Here is an 11,425-nt window from a genome sequence, read left to right on the forward strand (position 1 = left end):
TATGACATCCATAGTATTGTGTCATTCTCAATATAAAACACGCAAAATATCACTTCAATGTAACAGTATAGCATTATTCTTAATTAATAAAAGATACAAGACATCACCTGTAGTAATGCATGACGCTATCCCCGGAAGGTACAAGAATTGATAATAACACTTTAAACTTCAATTTAATATTGAATCGTTCTCATTCGTTAATCTCGATTCCATGCAGTCGATCGACTTGACCAATAGATTGAATATATCGACACGACGCATATTTGAAGGGCTTTTTTTGGGACACCCTGTACAGGGTGTATCAAAAAAAAGGAGACCTTTAGAAATCAAGCTGTTGTTAAAATTTGAATGCTTTTTCAATTGCATTTGCACATATGCTAAACCGTAGTGCGTGAAATATTGATGGCATGCATGCATACATTAGAAAAAGGAGACCTTTGGAAAATGAATTGACGTTTGTACACAAGATTGTCTGCTCCTGGGAGTTTGAAAATAACTTTAATAACATAAGGAAAAATAACGACCCAAAAATATTCAAATGACTAAGCACAAACGACTAAGCACAAAAGCGATAACAGTATGCGTGCATGGTAAATTGCTTTAGCTGTTCCTTTAAAACATGAACAAATCATTTGTTCAATAATTTTTAACACTGCGTGCGAGCATTAGGGCTGTTAGATAGAATTGACTTTGAATCCGGAATGGCTCAGCATCCCATTTTACAAAATCTGCCTATTAAAATGTTTACATGAGTCAGGAATGAATTACAACTTGATCTGAAACAGATTCACTTGACATTTCGATCCAGATTGAAAATTACTGATAAATTGAACATCAAAAGAACTGAATGTCATGGACCATGACCTTCAACGTGGCCTCCATTTCTCTCAACACAAACTACCGTACGCTTGTGCATATCGCGAACTGCTTTTCTGATGACGGCAGGCTGGGTATAAGTTAAGACTACAAAAACTCTTTGCTCCGAAGTCAGTTGAACCATTTTTGTTCTGGTAGTGTGCTTAGTCATTTGAATATTTTTGGGTCGTTTTTTTTCCTTATGCTATTAAAGTTATTTTCAAATTCCCAGGAGCAGACAATCTTGTGTACAAACGTCAATTCATTTTCTAATGTATGCATGCATACCCCATCAATATTTAACGCACTACGGTTCAGCATATGTGCAAATGCAATTGAAATGGCATTCAAATTTTAACAATAGCTTGATTTCTAAAGGTCTCCTTTTTTTTGATACACCCTGTACAGGGTGTCCCAAAAAAATGTCCCCTCTATTGAAATCAAGCCTTTGTTCGAATCTGATTGCCTTAATATTATGATAAACCCAATTGAAAGCAAGACGCTTTATTTGAATGCCTCAACCTAATAAATATGCTATTTACACACTACTGCGTTGATCATGCATTCAAATTCCAACAAAAGCTTCATTTCAATAGCGGGGACTTTTTTTTGGGACACCCTGTATATGTATTGTTCTTAAAATCGGTTAGGCACATCAGAAGCACGACGTTTGAAAAAGGTCTGAAAACGTGGTGACTTGACTTCGGGAAGAAAATCAGACTTGGTAATCTTCATAAAGGAAGGATCACTCGAATCTTTGCTCAGGTATATTGACATTGTCATGATTGGTAGTTGAAAGAATCCGGTGTTGGCTTGATCTTTGGTTTTGGGTTTTGTTTATTAGTTCATCGCCGTGTTGATTTGAATAGCAAGAATACGTTAGCGATAGGCCAGGGGGCATATTCTTGCGATTTTCTTTGCTCTATGACTATATTTTTGTATAATTGCAAGTGAGCTGTCGACTTGATTCTGTTTTTCCTTGCTTATTTCATTTCAGAACGAACTACGGCGCCGAGAGATCGCCGGGGAGGGCGAAACACAAACGCTTGTTCGCAGCGAATTATAGGTATTGTTGTTCTATTAATATTTGTGTAATTTGCATTTGTGACTTGAAATAACATGTATGTACACGGTGGGCGAAACTAGAATATAGTTTAATCGAACTTGTTTAGACTTGTTTTTCGAACAAGTTTGTCCTTATCGTGAAACTCGTCTGACAGCACCTTGTGTTTTGCACCGGGAAATACAATATTGAAAAAGTGGTATGTATACACTTTATGATAATAGACTTGGTATGTGCTGAGTGCTAATTATATACAGATTAATTGTAGTTCCTATTTCCAAAGTAAATTATCGGCTATCGCGCTGTAGTGGATAATCTGGGGCGGATCTAGGATTTTTCGCGCGTTATAACACTAATCACAGGTCACGAAAATACCCCTGCAAATACCCCTCATAAATATACATGATACTAAAAGAAACTCCGGCACAGATTTGAAATTTCATGTGGTTGATGAAATAATGCCGCTATACAAAAAAGAAAAATCTTGCTTGAAATTTCATCCTCCCAATAATTCTTCTGCTTGTTTTGATTCAAAGTAAGCTTTTTACATCTTGAAACCTTTAATGCGTTCCTTAGAAAAAAAATGTTTGAAATATGTATGAAACAATAACAAGAACAATAAGTAAACGCCAAGATACGCCGCCATGTTTTTTGCTTCACTTTTTGATGGAGAGTAAATCCTCCAGGAATAATGGTAGAGCTCAGTGGTCTGATCGTTCTAGAGTTGATGGGAAGCGTTTTGTGATCAATCTGATTAGCTGATTTAGTAGTTTCGATGCAGACAAAAATCGTGGAGATTTGGCCTGATCGAGCTGAAGACGTGTTTCAGTTGACTGATCATGACCGATCAGACGATCAAAGACAGTGTTTTGCAGTCGAAGACAGTTCTTTGTAAGTTAATATAAGCTTCAAAAGAAATGGATATTGATGGCAGCCGAGATTTTCTCCAACATGCATTGTGTTTGTGCAGAACTGGCGTATTCCGTCACGTGACGTATATTGGATGATTTTCGGATAAATTAGAAGGTATAAAGGTGCTTATGACATTCTCAGACGCAATGGTGAATAATAATTATTTTAACAGAAATGAACAGGATGCTACTTTATACAACTTCCTTCCGTCAATTATATGTCATGTGCCAGGAATGGGAGATAAATTTTGCCTCAGAGTTAATTAATTTTATTGTGTTGTTCAAAACGGGGTTCGCGGTAACCCAGGAATAAATCATGGGCTAAATTAAACCCACCTTGCTAGGCTTTTTCAAAGTTATTGTCAAACACAAATGAAGATATTCCACACCTATATACACGTTATATTTCATTTTCACTATTACCTCGCGCGGAAAATATCGAAAGACTTTTTCTTCATTAAAAAATATCAAAATTTATTTATTCCAAACAAAACGATTAATATAAATGGACATGTTAAAACAATAAATATTTATGCTAAAAAAAGGCAAATTACCGCATTGAAAATCGCCAACAAAGCAATGCATAGAATCACAGTCTTCTCTTAGCAGCAGAAATTGAGGCAATGAGGAAAATACCATAACAGGAGGGACAACTTTCGACAGAATATAAGTCTTTGTTTTGTTCTTAACATTGCTCATACTAAATGTTGAAAGCTGTGTCCTTTTCCAAATTCCCATTTCCTTCGTAGATATTCTGTTTTATATGCATGTAATGTGGCAAACGGAGATATAGCTGTCATGAAAATGAGCTGATTCTAATGAACTGTATGAATGAATACTCTTATAGAATCTCTATCTAAATATACGTCACATATTACAATATTTTAAATATTTATAAAAACCATGCACCAAGTTCCGTGTTAGTGCACTACACCCCTGTTTCTTTTTAGTTCTTTATTGTTCAACAACTTCATTTCTTTTTTCCAAATTCACGTGGTCGTATCTTCATTGATGTTGATCAGAGAATAATAATTGCCTTTCCAATGCTCCCAGTTGACTCCATCAGCGTGCGATGAGTGTGCGCCATAACGGTAAGGACCATTCAAATTGGAATCATGACAATCACGATACCACCAGGCTCCTTTGAATTTCACTGCACAGTTACTATTGCCAAAATCATTGTCAGAATCTTTGGTGCTGAAAGCCATACCGTTATGTTTTTTGAACGAGTCTCCTGCCGTACCTTAATGTAAAAGTATATGATGTCTTAAAAATTAATAATGTAATAGAACCAATACGGGTGCAAATAATGCCAAAATCCTGCGAGTGTTTACAACGTACAATTTGTTAACTACGAGTATGATTTTGGCAATAATTGCGCGACTCGTATACTTATTTCTTTATTCGTTACTTATTAATTTTATATCTTCTGTATTCTAATGATACCATGCATTAATTTCAGTATTTAACTTCAAGATGTTTGCCAAATTTATCACAACAATGCTTGGTAAATAGGACAATTCGGAATTATTAATATTTAGCATAATTCAAAATTAACATTTTCTATGCTGGAAGGTAATCGGCTAGCTGTATAATTATATTAGAGTGATTTTTATTTGCAATGAGCAAGAGTGGAATTACAACTTGACGGTGAAAAGAAACTTCTGCGGTGCGAAACGTCTTTGGAGGAAAATTGATGGAAGCCATTACCGCGTATCACTTGATGACTCAACGAAGAGGATGGAAAGAGCGGCAAATCACCCTGGCAATCCTCGTGTGTCAATCACCCGTTCTTTACTTCAATTACAGGGGATTATTTTCCCTTTTAATTTCACAGGGGATTATTACCCCAACTTAACTATAGGTGATTATATCCCCTCAATTCTTGGGGATTATCACTCCTATAACATTCAGGCTAGTGAAGGGATGACAACCCCAGGCCTATTTACAGCTCAAATGCTATGACCTCAATGTGAATTTATGATTTGAAGATTTCGCAAAAGTCTTGTTCACTGTTTCATCCCGTCATTGTAAAGGATGTACGGATACTCAACAGTAATCTTGATGAAATCCAAGTAGAATGTTATGTTATTTGGAAAAAGCGAAGGCTTGATGATGGTTACTGACAGTCGTAGGATATATTATTGTTCATGAAAGTTAGTTCAAAAGATTGTTCAAAAAATAATACAGATTTTGTCATTTGATCAAATCCATCCCGTAAATAGCAGGTGTCTTAAGAGTGTAGGACGGCAACACGATGACGTCGCGGCTGAAACACTCCTTCAGAAAATGCTATGGTAAAGAGTTGTTGTCTATTATCAATCGTGTCAATGTAATGAGGTATAAGACACTGAGAACATTAGATTTACATTCCGGAACATTACTACGGAGCCTTATGTTCCCTTATATGTACTATATACACAGATCACCTCGAATATCATAGTATTCTCTTGTATGTACTCGTTTAAATAATATTTCATTCTCTCAGTCTTTTACATTTTACCGATTCGTCCGACGTTTATTTCAATGGGGCCTCGAATATAAAATATCCCTGAGATTTTTGTTTTAATTGATATTGTTTTTAATTTCAAAATTTTTGCAAATGATATTTCAAATTTCTGGGGTTGATCGGCGAAATACCAACGTTTCTTCATATATATATATATATATATATATATATATATATATATATATATATATATATATATATATATATATATATATATATATATATATATATATATATATATATATATATACACCCATTTGCAAAAACGTTGGCCGCAGATAGATAGATAGATAGATACTCAAAATCTAATTAGAATTGCATATGTTGTGTAATATTATAGAAATCCCATGCAAATGTAATGATATGCAATTCTAATTAGACTTCGAGTATCTTTCTATCTATCTATCTGCGGCCAACGTTTTTGCAAATGGGTGTACATATTATATATTATATATAATATATATATATATATAATTATATATATTATTATATATATTATATATATATATATATATATATATATATCAATGACTCATTGATAATTTTTCTTACGATTCAATGTTTAATACGCCGGGTTTTTAGTTCACTGCTAAGTTAATTGTAAACAGACCTGGACTCTCCTATAGTTTCATTCAAATATGGCTCAATTTAATGTATAATGCTTACCATGATAACCTCCAACACTCAACTTGTACTTCTCACTTTCGCTGCTGACTTTAAATGAATCATAATGAGCGTAAGTGGTGTTTCCAGATGTATCTTCCAGGTCGATACGAAGTTCATTTTGTGAAATATTTGTCATCCTGTGTATTTTGTCAAGACCAAGCCAATATTCTCCGCTCAAGTTACCAAAACCTTGTTTGTAATCTTGCCATCCACGGTAGAAGTCAACACTTCCATCAAGACGACGTTGAAATACAGTCCATCCTCCACCTGATGTTGTCATATCACAAAACACTTTGAAACTTCCCTTTCCATCAGGATTAATTTCATAAATGCCGCTTTGATTCTTTCCCTTTTCATACAAATCAGCGCAGCGGAAACCTGAGAAATAATCACGGTTTTATAACCCCTGCAGTTTTTCCTATGGGAATTAATTTTTTTCTACCTTTCAGCTGTCATATTAATTTTTGTCACACCGTTAAAAAAGTAATTTCTATAAGAGCATAAGAAAATTTGTACACTTGCCAAGTTTGACTTCGCCAGGGGGAAATGGTTATCGGAAGGCAGGTTACCCCATGCCTCAAAATTTTTCAATTGTTACAATTGTCATTTATGTGCGAGAAGAGCCCTTCTCTGTGTTGACAAGCGCCATTTTTGTAGATATAAAAGCTTATATTATAGCGACCAATAATTTTTTAACTCTCGAAGCGCCTTTTAGCCTTCAAAACACATTGGTGTACGCCTATTTCTATACGCTATTCACGGCTCAATTATTACTTCAACAGAAAAAATGCCCTTTCTTTTGTTTCTTAAACAAAATGCGATATGCAGAAGTTCTGTTAATTTTAGGTTGAAAATGCCCCACATTTTCTTCTAAATGTTATTTTTGCTTGTGCTCTGAAAGCTTGTGCCCGCAAAAGAAAAAAATTGAGATGCTTTACCCCCCCCCCCCCGGAAGATATCATTATATGGATTTTGTGGAACTGTACTCCTGGAAGGATCATTTAAGAAAGAGGCAACACTTTTAACTTTGGGAGGGAAACATAACTCAAATTCAGTCAGGGAAAAGTTAAGAAAGATGATTAACTATCGATTCTCCAGCAGAAATTAAACTTACGCCGTCCTTTGCGATCCCGGTGCCATCCTAAATTTGGGTTGCATATATAAAAGTCGATTAAAATATTTTTGCCTGAACATGTTTTCCCATTTCCAAAAAATCCTCATGGACAGTGTGCTTTAGAACACGCATTGTGTGGGCATTTTCACTGTTGAAACTAGAACTACATGCATGCAGCAGCCCCTCGCCATTTCAAACGAAGCAAAAATTTTTCTGAGCTAGCCCGATCTAACCTTCTAAGCTTGAAATACCGATACCGTTTACCGTTTATCTGCTGCATTACGTTGCGTGCAGTTATATACTTTCACATTTGCAGTGAGAACTAATACTTCAATATAACCTTCAAAAGATCAAAATCAAATTTAAATCTCCACGCACTAAACGTCGAATGTTGTTTTTCGATTATTGAACTCAATCTAGTCCTTCTATATCTGTTCGTCTTAATAATTTTCTGTGTGTCGCAAGCTAACTTCATGAACAATAATTACAACAGGAGAAAATTCTTGCGTTAATTAATAATGAATCTGACGGCGACGCCTATAAAATATATGGTGGATACAAGTAACATGTTAATACTGTGTAAAATAATTAATCTTGCCTGAACATGTTTTCCCATTTCCTAAAAATCCTCTGCGACAGTGACATTCGTAGGAGCCAATAGTGTTATTGCAGGTGGCGTTTGAGTGACATTTGTGAGTTCCCAGGGAACACTCGTCAACATCTGAAATAAACGATAGTTGAAAATTAACTTCATGAACTATAATTATAACAGGAGAAAATTCTTGCGTTAAAAATTAATCTAACGGCGACGCCTAGAAAAAATTTGGCTGATATACAAGTGTAACATGTTAATACTGTGTGTAAAATAATTGATCTTGCCTGAACATGTTTTCCCATTTCCTAAAAATCCTCTGCGACAGTGACATTCGTAAGAGCGAATAGTGTTATTGCAGGTTGCGTTTGAGTGACATTTGTGAGTTCCCAGGAAACACTCGTCAACATCTGAAATAAACGATCTTGTCAGGAGCCTATGTGTGTATCATTTCCAATCAAAATTAGGACCAAGAGTGTTACTATTCCCAGAGATTACTTTGCTAAATTTAGCGAACAACGCTCGTTCTTGTGCGTTATCTTCGTAGCTCATGCGGAAGCACACTTGACACACTTTTCTCAGCTCAGCCTGTCTTTAATTTGAGTTTTTGATGAATTCCACTCGAAATTAAGGCAATGTAATTTTCACTGATATCATTTCTCAAGCATGAAAACATTTTTTTCATATTATTTTGACATTAGGATAGTAGAAGCTCCTTCGGGCTCGATCAACATTTGAACATTTCTACTTCGCTAGCGTTTTTGGTAAGGGTTAGGGCTAGGGTACGGTCCCTACCAAAAAAAATTCATTAAAGGTTGCCTTGAGGTTCATTCGTATACGTATTGCATTAATGTGGCGCATATTGACAGAAGATTTAAAATATTTCTCATTGCAAAATAGTTAATAAATTTATTTAGTAAATATTAAAATTCTCGTAGTTTTGTTCCGAATGATATTCGGAATGTTCCAAAATTATGATATTTGTGATAATTCTAAAGCAAATTACCGGATTTGTTGGTAATCTTTTCTTTTTTAACTCCATTCTTTGCCTATACAAAATTGATTACAACAATACTGAAGTTAATTAAAAAATTGATTTTAATCTTTACACATCAATCAAAATATCACTAGATTATATTTACACTAATACAACGGTATTAAACGAAAATTACGACTATATATTTATAATTTCTTTATTTTTTATAATTTATGATTTTTTTATTTCTTCAATGTTCATTTTTGCAGGCATAGACAAAAGAAACGTGAGATAACGTATATTTCTTATAAAAGAAAGAGGTTGTATTTTTGCAGAGTTGTCCAAAGATCGCAGATAAAGAGAAAATATTTTCTTACAGTTTATTATAACAAGTTTTTTTTTCGTGAAAAGTTGATACCTTGCTACAGATATGCAGATTTCTGAAATTCGTATATCAACTTGTACTAGGGATGCTTAATGCAGACAATCTAATCTTTTTCTAGTTCGCCAAAAAAAAACCTCCCAAAACCGCAATATGTTTAATGTTGGTCTATATAATTAAAAGTTCAAATTTTGAGTTCGGACTTCGGAACATGTTCTTTAGGTTCTTCCAACAAAATCGTAAACAAATTTTGAACAACACCTTTTTACAAATAGAAACTAGCGAGAAAAACCCCTAATTGCTTCGTGTCAAATCCACGGAGGTCCAATGACAATTTTTTTTTTCTATCGTTTATATTTCGCCATGTTTAGCATCGGTATAAACAATCATGTTTGAAATTATTGTTGTTTGCATGAAAAATAAAAACCGTTAAATATCACTGACTTTGTAATTTATCAATCTTACCGCTTCAATATCTTGCATCAATATCCAATCTCCCGTTTTCGTTTCTTCTTTCTTTCTAGTAACGTTTGTCAGTTGGCAATTTTCAACATTTTTTGTTGTTCTGTAGTTGAATCCAACACATTTGTTTTCGTCTTTGCAGCGAGTGTGACATCCTAACATGACAGCTGAAGATGTAACATTGTGTCTTGATATTATTTCATCCGCAGGCAACGATGGACCTCCTAAAAATTTTAACAAAATCCTTTAATGTCAAATTAATGCCCAAATTTCAACTAAAATTGTGTGTTTTATTCGGGACTGATTTCACCATTTAAATGGTGTTTCAAGACAATATTTTTTCTCTTACTTTTTTCGACAATACTCACCTTTTATGATTGTTTCGTAATTCGTCGGGGAACATTGGTTTGCTGAAATGTTTCCAATAGCAAGCAACAGCAAGCTTAAGCTGGCCGCTACAAACATCGTTTAAATCGTCTCTTCTCTGACTTGGTAATTCTGGAAGATATTTTTCGCAGTTATGTCCAAGAAAAAGAAGAATAAGAAATGATCATGAGATAGCATGTTGACTGTGCTTCATAAAAATTTGAAAATTCAATTAAGTTGCTATAGCGACGTAATCCACTTACATGCAATCATGCATTGCAAAGTGGGGTAGCGAATGCTTTTAGTTTGAAAAACTGTTGGACTGCGAAGAGTTTGAAGTATATATCCTTGACGGTTTTGAGTTAAAAGGAAAAAGGAGGAAAAAGTAGCTAATGAAAGAAAACGAAATCATTACGTTATCTCTATTCTTTTCTATCTCCTCGCACGAAATAAAAAAAAATTAATTGTTTGGTTCTTTACCGGCTTGTGTTTACATTTCGAGTGAGTTATTTTCATCATTACAACTGCGTGAAAATTTAAACTGTATAAGCCAGCCATTCAACGGGATGCAAACAGAACGATATTAATTTTATTAATACATGTTTAAAACAATACATAGTTACGTTTAGGAAAGGAGGAAGGCAACCGTAACTGTCAACCCTTACAAAGTCACCAACAAATTTTCCCGTCTCCTGTAAGTAGCAAGAATCGAGGCAATTAATGCAGATAAGGCCATGCTTGAGAGACTGACACTTTTGCTTTGTTGGGATAATACTTAAACGATATAAATGATATATTAACGATACTGCAATAGCAAATATTAATAGCAAATATCAGTTTGACCAATTAAGATAGAGATTAATTGTGCGACACGATTGAGCGAAATTCGTGACTGATATTCATGTGTGTAAACACGTAGTTTGCTTAATTGATACAGTTTGTTTATTTTTTTCTAATGCCTTGCGCTAGGCAACTTAGGACTCTTATTCTATACACTAAATTTCTGAACGGCTTGAAATAATCTAAAACTAAGAATTAAACTAAATATTCAATACGTCATCTAAAGTAAGATCGGTTTCGTGTGGGTCGTAATTGCCCGGCAAGTTCTTTTCTAAATTTAACTACGTTCTTTGTTAATTGAGGGAAATTTAACGAGGTTCGGGAAGGCATGCATGCATCTATAACCTGCAAGCTCCCAAATTAACGCAAAATTTTGGCTGCCTTTTACGAAACAATCTCAGTGGAAGTTTTAATGTTAAAATGACTTACCAAAACTGTGATACTCGAAATTATTTGAGGACTTTATTTCAACAGCTGGTTTGCGTAGAAACTGCATGGACGAACAGTAATAAAATACTAATTTGCATGTTAGTAGCACTCAACAGCAAATAAATTATTTAAATGCTAGCTGCATATTAAATATTAACGATTTAACGTCTCTTATTTGCCAGTTTATTGACTGCCAATTTTTCAAACCTGGTACCCAGGGCTTCTCTTCCATTGTATGTATTGTGCAATCACGTTCCCCC

The 11,425-nt window shown here is 34.5% G+C and overlaps 1 protein-coding gene across 1 annotated transcript; it reads right to left on the bottom strand.

Moving 5' to 3' along the window:
• Window positions 1-3,369: 3,369 nt before the first annotated feature.
• Window positions 3,370-9,995, bottom strand: LOC114533742 (angiopoietin-related protein 4-like). Its single transcript, XM_028555337.1, is given in 9 exon segments — window positions 3,370-3,845; window positions 3,847-4,072; window positions 6,005-6,382; window positions 7,402-7,458; window positions 7,717-7,839; window positions 7,998-8,120; window positions 8,717-8,759; window positions 9,534-9,754; window positions 9,899-9,995. Coding segments are annotated over 9 exon segments (1,314 nt in total). The 3' UTR covers window positions 3,370-3,799.
• Window positions 9,996-11,425: the final 1,430 nt, after the last annotated feature.

Source organism: Dendronephthya gigantea, unplaced genomic scaffold (assembly GCF_004324835.1).
Source record: "Dendronephthya gigantea isolate DGI-Jeju-01 unplaced genomic scaffold, DenGig_1.0 000094F, whole genome shotgun sequence".
NCBI lineage: Eukaryota > Metazoa > Cnidaria > Anthozoa > Malacalcyonacea > Nephtheidae > Dendronephthya > Dendronephthya gigantea.